At 47.3% G+C, this 18,166-nt stretch overlaps 1 protein-coding gene across 1 annotated transcript in view; it reads left to right on the top strand.

Moving 5' to 3' along the window:
- Positions 1–1,484: 1,484 nt before the first annotated feature.
- The window catches only part of WDR91 (WD repeat domain 91), a 28,619-nt gene continuing 11,937 nt past the window's right edge, over positions 1,485–18,166 (top strand). Inside the window, exons 1-7 of the mRNA XM_042972970.1 lie at positions 1,485–1,624; positions 3,142–3,321; positions 3,873–4,080; positions 5,649–5,731; positions 6,707–6,837; positions 7,928–8,093; positions 16,884–17,039. Of these exons, the coding sequence (XP_042828904.1) occupies positions 1,502–1,624; positions 3,142–3,321; positions 3,873–4,080; positions 5,649–5,731; positions 6,707–6,837; positions 7,928–8,093; positions 16,884–17,039 (1,047 nt within the window). The 5' untranslated portion in view covers positions 1,485–1,501. The remainder of the gene's footprint in view (positions 1,625–3,141; positions 3,322–3,872; positions 4,081–5,648; positions 5,732–6,706; positions 6,838–7,927; positions 8,094–16,883; positions 17,040–18,166) is intronic.

The raw sequence follows: 18,166 nt of genomic DNA, 5'->3' as shown, positions 1-18,166 counted from the left end.
TCCCAGTCAAAGTAGGATCTTGGTCTGGTCCTCCCAGGAGTCACAGAGGTGACTCGCCTTGCCTGCCCTGTGGGGCAAGGTGTCTTACACCTGTGAAGACAGCGAAAGCAGGCAAAGGGTGAAGCTGGTCTCGCTGTGGCTTGCTCCCTGTTATCTTTTCTGGTTTCTCTAGTGTAGATCAGAGCTGCTGGAGTTCAGTTTCCATATAGTTGAGTTGGAGGGTCTGGACAAAGTGGCAGTAATGATTCTGAGTTCTACTTTGATAACTACAGAAAGCCATACCATTAGAGGGAAGATGGGAACAAATACTGCATTTTAATGATGGGCGATTGTGCTAAGTTTTTTACATACATTATCTTATTAAGTTTTCATTACTCTGCAAGGTAGATATCATTGTCACTAATTTACAGAGGAGAAATGGAAGGCTCAAAGATACTGGCTCTTTATCTGCTTACAAAAATATACTTTATAAATATTTCAAACAAGATAAAGTAAAAAATAGGAAGTGAAAGTACCTCACAGTCTCACCTCTTAGACAAAGAAACCCTAAGTGATGAGTGTATAATCTTCCTTAAGTTTTAAAATGTACACACAAACACATAACACATCCCTTTTTTTTTTTTTTTTTTTGGTAATGTTTATTTTATTTTTTGAGAGACAGAGAGGAAGAGCATGAGCCAGGGCAGAGCAGAGAGAGGGAGACACATTATCTGAAGCAAGTTCCTGGCTCCGAGCTGTCAGAATAGCTGATGCAGAACTCGATATCTCAGGAACCATAAGATCATGACCTGACTTTGACTTGAGCGGAAGTCGACGCCTAACTGACTTAGCCACCTAGGCGCCCCATCCCTTTTTTTTTTTTTTTTTTAAACAAGAAACTGGGACCATAGTATACACACTGTTCTGAAATTTGCTTTCTTTTTTCCTAACAGTGTATCTTGGTTATCTGGCCGTGTAGTTGATTACTCTTATTAATGAAAGTAAGGTTTTCTCTAGAACTCTCTGATGACTCAAACTGGTGGTGTGACTGCACGCAAGTCACTTTACCTCCGGACTCCAGACTCCAGTTCCCCTTATTTGTAAAACGAAGACAGGGCAGAGGATTCCGCGATGGAATGCCAATGAGCAGGGCACCTCACCCCCTGCCCGCCTCGTGACTATCTGGGATGTTCTCCAAGGTCCAACCCTACTTGACTTGGACGGCAGCCGCCACTTTCAATAACTCAGATCACAAAGCCGGCGCCAGCGACGCCAGAAAACCCAGGCGAGCAATGGGTTTTCCAGCCGCTCATCCCGGAGGGTGAGGCTGACGGAAGCGGCTGGGCAGGGCTGGGGGCGGGGATGGGGAGGGGCCACAGGAGCGCGGCGCGCGGTGCGTGCGGACTGATAGGCGGGCCGCGGCGTGACGTGCTTGGCGCCCGCGCCGGGCCCCGCCCCGCGCGGCCCAGGCCCCGCCCTCACTCCCTCGCCTACCGCGGCGGCTCTCGGCGCTGGCGCAGCGATGGCGGAGGCCGTGGAGCGCACTGACGAGCTAGTCCGGGAGTACCTGCTGTTCCGCGGCTTCACGCACACGCTGCGGCAGCTGGACGCCGAGATCAAGGCGGACAAGGAGAAAGGGTTCCGGGTGAGGGACTGGCGGGCGCGGCGCGGGCAGAGGCGGCCCCGAGGGAGACCGGAGCGGGCTCCCCCACCCCAGCACTGCCCTCCGGGGCGGGAGTGGCGCTGTCACCGCGCCGGGGGACTGTCGATATCAGCGCGTCTGGCCCTCTCCTGACACACGAGGAACTGAGGTCTTGAGAGAGAACGCGACTTGCCTGAAGTTGCTCGGCGAGTCAGGAGCATCGCTGAGGCTGGAGCCCAGGTGCCCTGACTCCTGGTCCAGGTCGCGGTCCTCCGCTCCAGCCTCCCAGCAGGTGCTGGCCTGTCGGCTAGGATGGAGATAAAGGTTTTAGGAGCTAAGGATGGGTAGATAGTTGAGTTTGGGCAACAGAAACATTCAAAAGTTGGCTTCCGATGTCATTGGGAGCAAAGGGGTCTGCAGTCGAAAATGTCAGCTGGGTTCAAATATCTTTTGGTGTTTGTTAAAAATGGCTTTGCCGGTGACTTATTGGCAATTTGCCCCTGCAGTTGAGGAGAACCTTGCTGTACGTTTTAAAACATTATATGTCCCCTTCTCAGATGTGATTTTTTGTTGAGAAGTTCTTGGAGTTTGTGTGTGATTTGTGTGTTTGCTGACTCTAATTGGTGTTGGCAGGTGAACTGTGAGAGAGGCAGTGAGCTAGTAGCAAAGAACGCTGGGGGAGGTAGGAGACCTGAGGTCTCCTCTTGCCAAAGTTAGTGGTACTTAGTGGCAAAAGCAAATCATTTCAGCTCTCCAAGCCTCGGTGTCCTGCTCTGTAAAATGGGGATGTTCCTGGGACACCTGGGTGGCTCAGTTGGTTTAGTGTGGGACTCAGGTTTTGATCTCAGGTCGTGGGGTCGAGCCCCGGGGCTGGGTGGGCATCCCTGCTGGCTTGTGTGCTCTCTCTAAAAAAAAAAAAAAGAAAGGAAAAAAGAAATGGGGATGTTTGATTGGCATTGGCATCTAAAACCTTTTACAGACTGTGTACTCTGGTGTGATTTCTCACAAGGAGGTGACTTCTTTGCCTTTCACTCTGAGCCACCGCAGGGGCTGTGGTAATACTTCCATGACTTGCAGGGGTCAGTCAGTGCTTCTCTCTGGGAGTCTTAGACTCCTGGAATGCCGGAGCTAGGAGGAGGATTATGGAGGTTCTCTCTTTTTTGTGTGTGTTTTTTGAAATCTTAGGCATCCGAGACCACAGAGTCGAAGTGACATTGTCAAGTTGGTTGAGGAAGACAGACACAGATCCAAGACCTAGACCTCCTGCTTCCAGGGCCAGAGGGCTTTTACCCTTGAGCTTTCCATGCTTGCTGGAGGGTCAAACCCCATATCTAACATCAGGAAATAGCTCAAAAGCTATTACGTTACTATGTTTTGAATGTTTTCTGGATTGCCGATTTAGAAAAAATTCTCATACTCGAAGCCCAAGCAAGAGGAAAAAGGTGTATTAACTGTGTGAGGTGATGGGAAAATCCCCTCTTGTCCTTCACCACCACCTGTGTCCCATGTTTCTCCGCCAGGTGGACAAGATTGTGGACCAGCTGCAACAGTTAATGCAGGTGTATGACTTGGCTGCCCTTCGGGATTACTGGAGCTACCTGGAACGTAGGCTCTTCAGCCGCTTGGAGGATATATATAGACCCACCATCAACAAGCTGAAAACCAGCCTGTTCCGCTTTTATCTCGTCTACACGATCCAGGTGCCTGTTAGTTCACGGATTCCTCGGAGAGAGTTCTTTGATCCCGAAATAGATTTTAACTTCTGGGGAGACCTGTCTGTGTTACTTTGGGAGAGGGTGGAACCGTCACAGTGCAAATTATTTCTTGACTGTTTTCCTAGTTTTTTTCCCTTCTCATGTGTAGATCATCTGACTTGTCTTCCTCATTCCTGTTTCCTCTCGTTTTCAGCACATAAGCCTGGGTGGTGTTTTAAAGAATATAAGTAGGTGGGTTAAAGCTTGGGGAATAAAGATTATAGCCTACCCGGGGGAATAAGTCACTTAGATTGTTTGAAAATCAACGAAGAATTAATTTTTTTTAGGGTGGCTTTTATCTCCAGGACTTCAGTTTGAACGAGCTTCTTTAAAATTATAAGGAACTTGAGAAAAGAGTGATGTCATTTATTTTATGGAGTTTGTAGACTATATTTGGCCACTTACCTGGCAGGCTGATACCCAGAGGCTGATGAAGAATCTTACTTCTGGACGTCTGTCTCTTCCCCCTTCTTGCTACCTCCTCCTTGTCTTGGCAGACAAACAGAAATGACAAAGCTCAAGAGTTCTTTGCAAAGCAGGCCACAGAGCTCCAGAACCAGGCTGAGTGGAAGGATTGGTTTGTCCTGCCCTTCCTGCCGTCCCCAGACACCAACCCCACCTTTGCTACGTACTTCTCTCGACAGTGGGCCGATACCTTCATTGTGTCCCTGCACAACTTCCTGAGCGTACTGTTTCAGTGCATGCATATCCTTTCAGCCGCCTGGGGCCGGGGGCCTCCTCTGAGGCTTCCAGACAACGTGATCAGTGGCTGCTGCTCTCGATGCAATTGCTTCTGCAAAATGCCCAAAGACGGCTGTCATGTGTTATGTGAGGGGGCTGGACAGATTGTGATTATTTTTGTCAGTAGGCCAGGAAATCGTCAATCTTCGTCCGGATGCTGCTAGACAGCTGATGGGCATGAGCAGGGACTGCAGTGGCAGTGGGGGACAAGTGGCTGGCCCTGGGAGGAGCCCTCAAATCGGGCTGAGCAGGGGTTGCTGCTGCTTAGCAGAACTGGCCAGCCGAGAACACCCTCTCCGTGTGTGCCCTGTGCCCCCGAGGATATTACTTGCCTCTGTTGAGATTAGGTAGCAGGTCAAAATACTTCTTGGGCTAGAACTTCCTTCCTGTGTTTGCATTTGGGTCACACTCTGACAGTGACCTCAGAGTTCCTCAACTTGCCAGAAAACAGAGCAGCGGTAGGAATATATGTATGGGTATTGAAGAGAGAGAGAAAGAATATTGATATTTATAGCCTACCCTGTTTACCATTTTGTCATGGAAAGCCATTTTTGAGGCCCAGGAGATCCCCATTGCTCATGCTCTCTAGGCTAGAATTCTAGAGGAGGAGAAGGGAGTCCGGTTTGAATGGAGCTGCTTGGTGAGTCACTGATAAATCGGGCGTTGTAGAGGCCGGCCCATGGGTGGCCGTTTTTGGCCTCTGGGAGGGGCACTGTTTGGTGGAGGTAGGAAGGGTGCCCTTTCCTTTTGTATTGTGAGTCTAGGTGTCAATTCCACTCTTGCCGGGTACAACCGGTCCTTCTGCCCCCTGTTCTTTATCCTGAGGACTTTCAGACTAAACTAGGAGGGGGCTCTGCCCAGTAGCATTTTGCATGACCATGTGGGCCTTCTAGGTCTTTTCAGTGTAGGACAGTGCCCTGCAAACTAGGTCACATGCATTTGAGCACAGTTCACGTCCCCAGTACTGAGGCCCTGCCTGCTTTGTGCTCCTCCTGACTGAAGCAGTTGAGGGTTGTTGGGAAGGACTGACCCCCGATCTAGAATGTGGATATTCATAGGATGGCATGTTACTGTCCAATCTGCAGAAAGCTCTCTCTTCAGTCTAAACCTTTGCTAGGGAGAGGTTCGGTCTGGGGAGGGGAAGGCCATGTGGCCGAGCCTTCGGCCCAGCTGGTAGACCAGTTGGCCCCTGGGGTGGCTTCTAACTGAGTGTCTGCACTGACCTTGCTACAGCTTAGACAGGCCGTGAAGTCCACTGAATGCTTGCTCTTTCCTGCTGGTATTTGGGAGAACACGCTCAGGGTTGGGTTTATGTCCTCTCTGTGGGCTGACCAGCCAGATTGTTATGAGTGTCTGTATGTCTGAAGAAAGGCCAGAGCCGGCATCAGGGGAGGGACTTTCATACAGCCGTGGAGGGCCAAGTCTGTACTCTTTTCCCTCTGACTTATGTTCAAGGGTTTTGCTGCTGGGTCAAGAGTTTGGGAAGGATTTTTAATCATTTTCAGTCAGTCTTTTTCTTTAACTTTGTGCACCTGTACCTGTGATTCTGAACTTTGATGCGGAATGCCAGAGGACCAACCAGGTTCAAGAAGAAAATGAAGTTCTTCGCCAGAAGGTCGGTTCTGAAACACACTTGCTTCTTGGGTAGAACTTCTGCTTTTCATGTGTGAAATTAGGTAGTGGTGGTGGAGGGCTGATTAAAAATAGGAAAGCAATGATCTCAGATGGAGGCGAGCCACCAGAAAGTCAGTATGGGAGATTTGGGGTCTGGAGCAGTCTCTGAAAACCAGAGGCCAGGTTCGTATTTTGAGTCTTGTGTATAGCATGAAAAGCATAGCAATGGTAATGAACTTTCAGAGGAGAAGGACCCATGTGCTTTCATGCCTTATAACTTTTGTATGTCTCTTTCATACTTCCAGTCCTTTTCCACATACATCCACATCTATGGTGTTTACAGCCCAGATATGAATTAATTGTTCTCCTCAGCTCCATGATCCTCTAGGTGTGTAAAACAATAGAGCCAGGGGACCCACATTTGCCTTTGCATTTTGTCTGAGGAGCATTTCTCTGTCCTTGAAGTTAAGGCATCTGTAGGTCTTTTTTTTTTTTTTTCCCCAGAAAAAGGAAGATTATAAGCTGTTTAGATTTTGGGTGCATGTGCCTATGTAATTTTTTTTTCCAGGCATAAAAGTCAAAAATGCTGAACTTTACTGAAAAAAATGTTCTGTGAGAGTTCCAGAACCTGATTTTGTAGATTTTGTAGGTTCCAAAGAGCAAAGGATGGCATGGAGCTCTTTTTCTCCATGAATTCAGGAAGAAGCAAGTCAAATGATACAAAGAAAAAAAGTGGGATTTGTGCGTCTAACAGTCGTTGTTTTCTCACCTCATGGTGGTCAAGTAACAGGTGCCACTTGCCCTTTTTCCACCCCCCCGCTCTGCGGTGAGCAGAGGGTGAGACGGGCGTCCTGGGGCTGACGCCCAGTGTCCTTTTGAGCCGGTGCGGTTGAGCGTTGGATGTGATGTCTCATGCGCCTTGGCAGAGGGAAGGCAAGGTGAGTTTACCACCCGACTCGCCCCCACCCCTGCGCAGCTTTTTGCCTTGCAAGCCGAAATCCACCGCCTGAAGAAAGAGGAGCTGCAGCCAGAGGAGGAAGAGGCCTTGGTCCAGCACAAATTGCCTCCTTATGTCTCCAACATGGACCGCCTGGGGGACTCAGAACTGTGAGTGTGTGCCCGCTTCGGGGGTGGGAGGGCCTCCCCCTCTCCCATCTGTCCCCTGTGCTCTCACCTCGCCCCGGCCCTCTCACTCCTGGTGACAGGAAATGGCCAGAGAGCCTCCTTGGCCCTCACTGTTCCTGTCTGAGCTTTCTGAGTAAGGTCCCCTGGCCTTTCGGGCCCCCAGCCTCTGAGCCCGCCCCGAGGGAGGGGGACTGTACGTCCAGATGTGCGCAGCAGGGATAAATAAACCCGACGCTGTCGTGCAGCCTGGGGAAGTCTGTGTGTGTTGAAAGGGGTGCCTCAAGGGTGAAAAGGTTGGCACCCAGGAGGCGGTGGAAGCATGCACCTGTCTGAGGGCTTGAAGAGGTAGGCAGATGGGGAGAGAGGTATTTGAGCAACCTTAAAATATAGCAAGTTAAAGCAGAAGTCCCAGCTGATGCTAATGGTTGTAGTCTTGAATAACCCAAGGCACACAGTGGCCACCCAGCCATGGACTGGTGAGTGAGGATGCAGACCCAGGCAGGCGTATTCCACACCTGCACGTGGCCAAGGGCTGTCCCAGGAGCAGCTGGTCCGGTTTCTGAGCTAGCAGGGTCCGGTGGAAAGCAAAGGCAAGCCAAAAATGTAACTTAAACATTTTTACTTCAAGTAAAAAGCAACAAGTGAAGGTAATTTTATGATATATTTTATTTAGCCCCATATATTCAAAACATTTCAACATGTGATAAATGTAAACAAAGTATTGATGATGACCTATTTTACACTCTTTTTTCATGCTAAGGCTTGCATTCTGCTGTGTGTTTTGTACCTCCAGCACGCCTCAGTCTGGACCAGACACATTTCAGGTGCTCAGTGGCGCATGTGGCCAGTGGCCATTGGCCCGCACAGCTCTGAGCTTCACCACGGCCCTGCACACTTCACCGCTGTGCCAGATAGGCTGCTGGCTCCCTTGGGTACAAGAAATAGTACCGAGGATAATGCCAACTTAGAGCACAGGCGTGTGCCCCTGGAGCCGTCCACAGCCCAGGAGGCCTGTGCTTCGGGTTTCCCCGGGTCCCCTCCAGCCCTGTGACCTTGTGTGTCTGCTTTCCAGAGCCATGGTGTGCAGCCAGAGGAGCACTTCCCTCTCCCAGTCGCCTCGAGTGGGTTTCCTGTCCTCGTTGCTGCCTCAGAGTAAGAAGAGCCCCTCGAGGTTGTCACCTGCCCAGGGTCCCTCGCAGGCTCCGAGCTCGGCCAAGAAAGAGCCCTTCAGCAGTCAGGTGAGCACACAAGACCTGCCTTTCTAACTCCTTCCTGGAGGCCCTTGACCTCTGACTGGGCTCTCAGACCCACGTCAAGTGCGGTCTTGATTGCCCTGTTGTTACGACTGATTTCTCTGCTATGCTGATGAGATTCCTACATTCACATCCCGTCTGCTTTCTTCCTCTCTCCCGCCTCTCCCTCATGCATAAGCGATGGCTCTGCAGGATGAGGGCATAGATAAGACTATAGTGGGGGATCCGAGACAGTAAGGAGGGAATCCACTTCACACATCCCGTGCCTACCCGCGTCCCCTCTTCTGTCAGAATTGCAGGTGTCGTGGGCAGAATGAGACAGTAGGCAGGTGCGTGCTGCTAACCAAGGGTTGAGACAGGTCACAGCCCCACGTCTAACCCAGAGGGACCTTCACCCAGCACGCTCCGCTCTCCGGCACCTGCAGTCCCATTCCAACCGTCAGAGGTCTGTGACACCCTGCAGGGGAGTGGGTACATGGCCGTGACGAGTATGCTTGAATCTCTTCTCTTTTCTCATAAATTCCTCTGAACTCCTGAAGGCTTGTGACTGGGATTTGGTGGCTCAAGGGTAAATTCGAGCCATTCTGGAATTTTGAATTTTTGGTGATATAAAGTGGTGTGTAGAGAAAGAGTAAATTAGAGTTACTTCTGAATCAGTGTATTTCTTCTACAAGTTGGTATTCACTAATTCAGCAAAGGACTTTTTGTTATTTTTCACTTTTATAGAAACTTGCAAGAGAATTCTTTTATGCCAGTTCACACCCAAACAGCCGTGGGTCCCACTGAGTAGTTTTCCTGGCAGAGATGGTCAGAATTCATTGCTTTCCGCAATGCCTTCCAGAGTGAAAGTTTGACAGACCCACAGTTACACTCCGTTGCTTGGGCAGGGACCCTTTCTCTTTTAATGTATTTTTTTTAAGTTACAGGTAAAGTCAGTTGTCATAAAGTCTGCCTTCCTCTCCTACCACCCTTGGCTTGGGAACAGTTGCAGGTTGGGGCCGCCCTCTGCGGCAGGGAAACGGGGGTCTACTCCAGGCCGCCATTGGGACGGCGGGGCTTTCAGCACAGCCCTTGGCTTTGGTATTTCTGTTGAAGCACAGATGCTGAGCAGGACACTGGAGAGGAAAGAGTGCGGGCTCGGGAGGCCAGCGGTGTACTTTCAGCCCTGGCTCCTTGTGTCTCATCCTTGCTTAGATCGCTTGAACTCACCCCGATTTGCCTGGGCTGATACTAATACATAATCCTCGAACTGCTACAGGAGCCCTCGGTGTATGCAGGGCCTGGCAGATCGCACCCAGTACATCTTAGTAGTGCTAGTTGTATTAGTGAAGGTACTGGCCTACTTGGGCACCCGACTCAGCCCTGAGACCTGAGGTGCCAGCAATGCAAAATGATTGTCACCTGGCATTCATGAGGCCTGTGGCAGTCAGAACAATCCTGGTGATTGCTATGGCTATTTTCCTGAATTCCAAACCTGAAAATTCAAATTCCAGTTCTATGGAATGTGGCTGAGTAAGTTTTACTGTTTGCTTTGCAGATCTCTGTCACAGTGCGATATTTTCTAAGTGTAATAGACGATGCATGGGATGCTAGGTCTCTTGAAAAATGCAGGAAATCATGAAATTCAGTTTCATTAAGATGAAATGAAAGAAAACACAAGGATGGGTTCCTTGGGGTTAAGCTGGTGGCCTTGTTCTTTATGAGATCAGGAAGTAGGTGTCACATGGTGAGATTGGAATGGGGTTGGGAACTTTTTGTGCAGTTCGTGTTCAAGAGATGAGGGTAAGAATTTGTAATTTGCGGCAGGCCACGTGGCTTAGTCAGTTAAGCATCTGACTCCTGATTTCGGCTCAGCTCGTGATCTCCCAGTTCGTGAGTTCAAGCCCCACATTGGGCTTGTGCTGACAGTGTGGAGCCTGCTTGGGATTCTCTCTCCTTCTCTCTCTACCCCTCCCCTGCCCACCCTCTCACTCTTTCTCTCTCTCAAAAAAAAAAAAAAAAAAAAAAAAGAATTTGTAATTTGCAGCAAGCAGTCCTTGCCTCTAAAATATATTCAAATAGAACTTGGGTCACTGTGTGGCATATTAACAGAGCAAAGGTAGCTCTCTTTCCGTTTCATGAATGGAGGTGATAGATATCTACATCTGAAAAATCCAGTGGTTGTGAGTCACTTGCGGTTTTATTAATTTACTAACTAGACTCAGCATTCAATTCTGAAAACAAGCTGAACTTTGAGGTTCAAGAAGATCACAGAATTTTAGAGTTAGAGGAAGCTTAAAGGTCATCTGTATAGAGGAGCACATCGGATTGATTGCCTCCTGTGATGTGGAGCTCACTACTTGTCCATGTAGGGATGTTTACCCGTTAGCAACCTGTTTGTAGAAACCTCTGTATAATTATTACTTGCTAATCTTAGCTTTGCCCTTTGAGCTACGTCAAATAAGGCTTCTTGTTAGGACACTTCCTGTCTTTCCATGCTAAGCACTCACTGTTCATTCTTCTCTCTCCCCTCCACTCTTTTTGCCATATGATGTGATTTCTAGACCCCTCACCATCCTGCACCCCTTCTCTGTGGGGCATTCTTGTTTTTTAATTCTTCCGTTACAATTGATATGCTAAATTTGAGTGTACAACTCAAGATTGTGCGCTCTTACCAATAGCAAATGCAGTTAGTTGTGTGATCACTTCCTGTGATTTTAATGATGCATAGCTTTTAATTTAGTAGAAAATGACATTGGCTTTTTTAATAAACCACGTTGCTTTGTTAGCACATTTGAAGCACCTAGTCTTTTTCTCACTATTGCCACACCAGAGCTCTCTTTCTTTTTCACTAGTGAATAAGCAAACAAAAAACATATGCTGTGTTATTAATTTAGCAATAAAAATGATCAGGCCTTCCTGTTTTAAATGTTATTTATATGTAACATTGTAAGTTTCAATCCCATCAGCATTTTGCCCACTTGTGATGGGTCATTGTAACTGAAATGTTCGTGGCATTATAGGCGGTAAAGTGTATGGTGATGCGCTCTCTGTGCTTTTGTGAATCTGGAGGCAAAATGTAAGAAGCAAGTGGACATAACTCTAAAACCACAGCTCCCAACTCTTCAGGGGTGTCCGTTACAATAGCACCTGAGGGCAGCTCCCCCCTGGCTCATGCTGCCTGCGCTTTTGCTCCCTCCTTCCCTCCAGCCGATACCACTTCTTCCTCACCCACTCAGACTGCGCTCGTCACAGAGATAACCTCTCATTGGCTGTAATGTAAAGAAAGCAAACTTCTGTATTTGTAATTCTTATTAGTATCAAATTACTTCCTAGCTACTGAGCCGTCAGTGACAGCTACCCCTGGGGCTGTGTGCCCGGATTGTATGGGGATGGAGGAAAAGGGGGTCCTCTTCCACGACCCTTGTTCTATAATTTTATGTGTTATGAGGGCCTGTCTTCTGGGTGGCTTTATTTTTACTTCAGGTGAGACCAGATTACTGGAATTTGTGTCCTGCCCCATTTGGATGACCACCTGGTAAACACTGTTCAGGCCAGTGAAAATTCTGTCTTTCTCCAGAGAGAAAGGCAAAGGCAAAATGATGGAACATAGGTTAAAATATCTCTTCTGAACTGTAGAAGACAGGTAGGTTGTGATAGAATATGACAGAATTTAATCTGGGCCATTTGGACTGTTCTATAACTCTGGTAGTTGAGACTTTGATGAGGTTTGCTCTTACAACTGTGGATTACCAGTATTATCACAGTAAACATTGTTGGAGTTATATACGTTTGTAGCGAGACACAAGTTTACTTTAACCTATTTATTAAAGTGTTTTGTGGAGAGCTGCATTCATCAGCTTTTAGCACCTTATTTTTTGTTGGTGTTGTTCACCCTTCTTTAGTGAATAACTGAGATCTGTTTGAGGGAGAAGCTCTCTTTAAGCAGGATCTGATAGGTCACGTGTAGGTCCATAGCTCTCTTGCTGTAAACTACCCTATCATGAAGAAGGTAGTTCTTCTTAATTTGTTGTCGTGCCTTTTGTTAACACCTGTTTGAATTTTCATTTTGGAGTATGGTCCAGCCCTTACCTGATGATCTACTGGACAGCTCCCCTGCCGTCTTGACTTGGCAAGCACTGCCTTTGCACTTCTTAATGTTGCATTTCCTGTCCTTGCTGGGGAAGCACTACACGTGGCTTTTGTGTCAGCTAAGGGAATTTGAAGTCCATCCCAAGCCTCTCTATTCTATCGGTATGGGCTAATTGAACGCTCTTAAGACTTAGCACTGAAAGGGGAAAAGACACCATTTCTCCTATATAGTGGGCGAGTAAGGGAAGAAAAAGAGTGCCACAGAGTACCTGCCTGCCCTCTGTAGCATTTCCCCCCCTTCGTCTCCAGGCTGGATCCCCTGTGGTCTGTGTACTTCAGGGCATGAATGCAATAATATATGGATTCTTTTCCCTTTTCTTCTGAGTTACCAGTGTAAAGAGCTCTTGGTCAGGTTGATTAATCTGTCAAAACTGCGTAATAGTTGTTCCAGGCTTTTTGAGACTTCCTCACTTGCCCGGATCCCATTATTTTGGAAAATAGCTGTCAACCTGGGAAACTGATCTTCCTTCTCCTTCCACTGCTTATGTAGCTAGCTCTAGGGTTGCCAAAGCCACCTTTTATTCAGAAAACATGGCCTCGACTGCCGACTTTTTTGGTCTTTTCTATCAAAATGTTAGAACTTTTAGAGATATATTTTGGAGCTCTCCTTTTCTATATTTGAGCCCTCTTTTTCTCTTGATAAATGTCTATTTTATCTTTTTAAAAAACTGGCTGTTTATTGATCATTTATATTGTCTTTTTAGTCTCTATTTCATTAATTTTAATTCTGATCTTTATTATTTCCTTTTTCTAACTTTGGACCTCATTTGTTTTTCTAGTTCCTAAGGAGACTGTTCATTTAAGATCTTTCTTTTTTCTTAATATAAGCATTTATTGCTATGCACTTCCCTCTTAGAACTACTTTGGCTGCATCTCATAAGATTTGGTATGTTGTGTTTCCATTTTCATTTGTCTCAAGATATTTTTTTAATTTCTCTTTCGATTTATTCTTTGATCCATTGATCAGGAACATGTTTAATCATCACATATTTGTGAATTTTTAAATTTGCTTCTTGTAATTGATTTGTGGTTTGATACTGTTGTGATGCTTGATATGATTTCAATCTTCTTAAATTTGTTAAGACTTGTTTTCTGGCCTAACATGATCTATCCTGGAAATGTTCCGTGTGCTTAAGAATGATGTGTATTCTGCTTCTGTTGGATGGAATATTCTATGTCTTTTAAGTCCATCTGATATAATGTATAGTTCAAGTGCAATGTTTCCTTATTGATTTTCTCTCTGGATGATATCTCTATTGTGGAAAGGCAGGTACTGAAGTCCCTAACATGCATTGCTGCCTATTTCTCCCTAATGTTTGCTTTATATGTTTGCTCCTTTATATATTTATGCTCCTCTGTTGGTGCATAAATACTTAAAAATATCATATCCTCTTACTGGTTGGACCCCTTTATCATTACGTAATGACCTTCTTTGTCTCTTATTACAGTCTTTTGCTTAAAGTCTATTTTGTCTGATCCAAGCATAGCCACGCCTGTGGAATTCTTCAGTCTGATCTTCCCTGTTGATTGGAGATAGAGAGAGGAATCAATGGATTGGTGTAATGAGGCCTGGCACCATTGTGTCACGTCTCAGGGAGTGAGTACTGCCCCCCCGGGACCATGTGAAGTACACCATGGTTTCAAGACCTCTTTGTTAACAGTTATCTTGACCATCTCGTACTTCTGGGCAGGTAAGAGAAGTCTTCTCCCACTTTCTAAAGCTGTGGAACCTCTTCCGTGTTCCATGAACCATGGGTTACTTCTCAGAAATGGATAGAAATGGAGAAGGGCCTTGTCTTTGTTAGCTCTGGAATTAGGATATTTCTTCTTATCTTTTTTACTCACTGTCACTTTTTTTTGTGCCCTTTTCATGATATTGCTTTCATTAGGTTTCTTAGAGCATGGGGTTTGCCGTCAGATTTGGACGTGAATTCCACCTCTGTCTAGTTTTCCCTACACGAGCAGTAACTTAAGCCTCCGTTCCTTGTGTTAAAATAATGCCCTCATCTCTATTTTAAGGGGACATTTGTAAAATTCTTAGTTCTTTTTCTTTTTTTTTTTTTTTTTTAATTTTTTTTTCAACGTTTTTTATTTATTTTTGGGACAGAGAGAGACAGAGCATGAACGGGGGAGGGGCAGAGAGAGAGGGAGACACAGAATCTGAAGCAGGCTCCAGGCTCCGAGCCGTCAGCCCCAGAGCCTGACGCGGGGCTCGAACTCACGGACCGCGAGATCGTGACCTGGCTGAAGTCGGACGCTTAACCGACTGCGCCACCCAGGCGCCCCTCTTTTTTTTTTTTTTTTATGTCTACCTATTTTTGAGAGAGAGACAGAGCACCAGTGGGAGAGGGGCAGAGAGAGAGGGAAACACAGAATCTAATGCGGGCTCTAGGCTCTGAGTTGTGAGCACAGACCCTGACGTGGGGCTCAAACCCACAAACTGTGAGATCATGACCTGAGCTGAAGTTGGATGCTTAACTGACTGAGCCACCCAGGTGCCCCAAGTTCTTAGTTCTTATTAGCATGGTGCCTTGCCTATGGTAAACATTCAATGAATAACATGTATTGGTTATTGTTACTGTTGGTTTTCTTCTTAGGTTATTTCTTTTATCTTGACTGAGAACCCTACTTCTCTCAGAATAAGGCAGAATGTGGAGAGTCAAATACTTTTCCCTAGAAGAAAGTTCTGTCTCAAGCAGAAGTTGATACCCCTGACGATCACCTCAGTCAGAAAAACAGAAATAACAAATACCCTGAAGGTCAGCCTCAGTTAGGCTCTACATGAACTAATAGTTCTTTAAAATTTCCTTTTTAACTCCTCTGATGACTCCAGGGTTCCAAGGAGTCTGTGTTAATCATTTTATTTATTTATTTATTTATTATTTTAAAGAAATGTTTAAGATTATTTATTTATTTTGAGAGAGAGAGAGACAGTGCAAGTAGAGGAGGGGCAGAGAGAGAGGGAGAGAGAGAATTCCAAGTAGGCTCCCTGCTGCCAGTGCAGAGCCTGACGCAGGGCTTGAACTCACGAAACCGCGAGATCATGACCTGAACCGAAACCAAGAGTTGGACACTTAACTGACTGAGCCACCCAGGCACTCCTGTGTTAATCATTTTAAGTTGTTTAGTGTTAACATAAAAAATAACAAACGGGGTGCCTGGGTGGCTGAGTCGGTTGAGCATCTGATCTCAGCTCGGGTCTTGATCTCAGGGTCATGAGTTCAAGGTCTATGTGGGGCTCCACGCTGGGCATGAAGCCTACTTAAAAAAATAATAAGTAGAAGTAGAAAACAACAAGTGGACTTTGGTTAAGCTTATACTCTTGACTTATGTCTTATGTGCAAATGACGTGCAGGTTTCAGGTCTAAAACCTGAGTGGCTGTTTGCATCCAAATCCCTTTGCTAAGAATATAAAATAAGGCAGAGGAAGGAGCAGTTTTGAGCATCACACTTTGTGGGAATAAGGTTGGGAAAAACCCAGCCAGATAATTTGGAAAGATGATGTGGTGACAACTCCTTTTAAAAAGGCTCTAGATTCTGTGTCTCCCTCTCTCTGACCCTCCCCTGTTTATGCTCTGTCTCTCCCTGTCTAAAAAATAAATAAAACATTAAAAAAAAAAAAATTAAAAAGGCTCTAGAGGGACGCCTGGGTGGCTCAGTCAGTTAAGTGTCTGACTTTGGCTCAGGTCATGATCTCATGGTCTGTGAGTTAAAGCCCCTGCATTGGGCTCTGTGCTGACAGCTCAGCCTGGAGTCTGCTTCAGATTCTGTGTCTCCCTCTCTCTCTTCCCCTCCCCTGCTCTCTTTCTTTCTCTCTCAAAAATAAATAAATATTTAAAATAAATAAATAAATAAATAAATAAATAAATAAATAAATAAATAAATAAAAATTAAGAGGCTGTAGATTACGAATCTTCTCTCCATGGAAGCAGGGTGAGGATTATTGAATTCATTTGCTATATAGCCTTGGTGGACTTCATCACTCTTGTCATGAAAAGGGGCCAGAAGATGCCAGTTTCTTTCCTGCCAGTTTCTTATCTTGCTCATAGGTCCTTGAGTTTCCAACAGTTTCTGTTAAGAATTTCTGGTTGTCTAGTAATCATTTCCACATACCTTGATATTTAACATTAGCTGGCTTAGTCATTAGGTTGGCCCAAAACAAGAGCGGGTATCGTGTTCATTTTTGCCTCCAGGGAGGTGATTGTATGTTGCATGCATTTTTTTGTATTGTCCAAACATACGGTTGCTTGAAGATGTTTACAACATAGGACCTGACTTGCCTCATAATCATCACTTAGGATGCACTGGTCTCCTCCCCCTTCACTAAAGTTAATTGTTCTGATTAGAGGAAGGAAATGTGTGCATCCGTCTCCAGGTGATGCTTATGGCAGGCTAAGGAGTGCTGGTGACTTACCTCCTAAAACAGGGAGAACAGAAAGGGGGGCGTCCACACTGCTCGTGCTCCACTCTGGACTTAGCCTGTAGGCTGAGATCGGAGCATTCTGGCCGGGAGGACCCTTTCCCGGGAGCTGTGGGCTGAAGGAGCTGCTCCCTGGCTTCTGCCTCCCCCTCCCCCCAGCGGAGGTGCCGTGGCCTGGGCGCAGGCAGCAAGTGACTTCTCACAGCCCGCATGTCGTCCTGTAGACCGCGAAGGGAAGGGACCCGGCGTGCGGGCCCAAGGACGGGAAGAGCCTCTTCGGCGGGCTGGCCTCTGGGGAGTCCAGCTGGTCCCAGCACCGGCAGCGGCGCCTGCAGGATCACGGCAAAGAAAGGAAGGAGCTTCTGTCTATGACTTTGCAGGTATGGCTCAGTCTTGGCATCACACGAGTGCCTGCAGGGACATCCCCGCGGCTACCGTTGGGGGCCACGGAAGGAGGTGGGGTGGCGCAGAGCCTGCCCGTACCTCTCTTGACTTCTACGTAATACGGCTAGCGTGTCAGAGGCTCTGGGAGGCTTGGCAGGAGAGGCCTGTTTCCCTTGGTTTAGGCCAGAATCACCCAGCCTTGCCCCTTCACAGCCTCCCTTTCTCCTGCATCGCCTGCTGGAGATGCTGCGCTGACACACGGTGGTGCGGCCCCGGGCCGTTGCCACGCTAAACCCCGGGACTCTCCTCACCCTGGAAGTGGGTCAGAGTCTACTCTTTGTGGCAGTAAAGCTGCTTCTCCTTCTGTCACCTACTCCAGCGTGAAAGGAGAAACCCAAGGGGTTTACTGGCTGAGTCATCCTGTTGACCATTTATCTCGTGATCGGGACTACTTTTAAAAGCACTGCTGCCGGTTACCAGCCCTGTGCCGGTTCCAATTTGATGGCATAGACCCTGAAGCCTCTGATCTCAGATTGTCCTCTTCCGACACCGTAGGATGAAAGGCACACCTGAGCTCGGCCGCTCCCGGAAGGCACCTGTCTGAGCTCAGAGGTCTCTCTTCCTCTGTTATTTTTATCCTGTAGACCCGTGGTTTCTGCTACCCTAAGGAGCACTTAGAGGAGCCTTGGGAGCCAAGGGGCTGGTGGAGATTGCCCTGGCTGATGACGCCTGGCCTGGGTTATGTGTGGGTGAAAGGCTAGTAGTCATGGCGGTCAGCATTTAGTGCACCAGGGGGGCAGAGACCAGGGCAGCTGCGGACGCACCAGGTGGCAGAGGGGCAGGTGCCTTCTGGTGCCCGGCCTTGTTCCGGCCTCTGCTGCTGTCCTTGAGTCTCTATCTTTATGCCCGGCCAGTCACCTCAGTCTCTTGGTACCTCCTTTTCAGGAGGAGGTGCGGGTTGGTATGGGGGAGATGCTGGTGAGGGGCTAGGCTTGCCTCTGATCTGGTTTCACATCTGAGTCCTGCCCATTGCCAGCTCTTGACCTTGGGTAAGCTATTTAACTTCTGCTTTCAGTCTTTAGTTTCCACAGTTATTAAATGGGGTTAATCATAGGATCTCAGA

The sequence above is a fragment of the Panthera tigris genome, chromosome A2, assembly GCF_018350195.1.
Source record: "Panthera tigris isolate Pti1 chromosome A2, P.tigris_Pti1_mat1.1, whole genome shotgun sequence".
Taxonomy (NCBI): Eukaryota; Metazoa; Chordata; class Mammalia; order Carnivora; family Felidae; genus Panthera; species Panthera tigris.
Note: the sequence above shows the minus strand (reverse complement) of the source record. Positions and strands in the feature narration are given on the sequence as shown.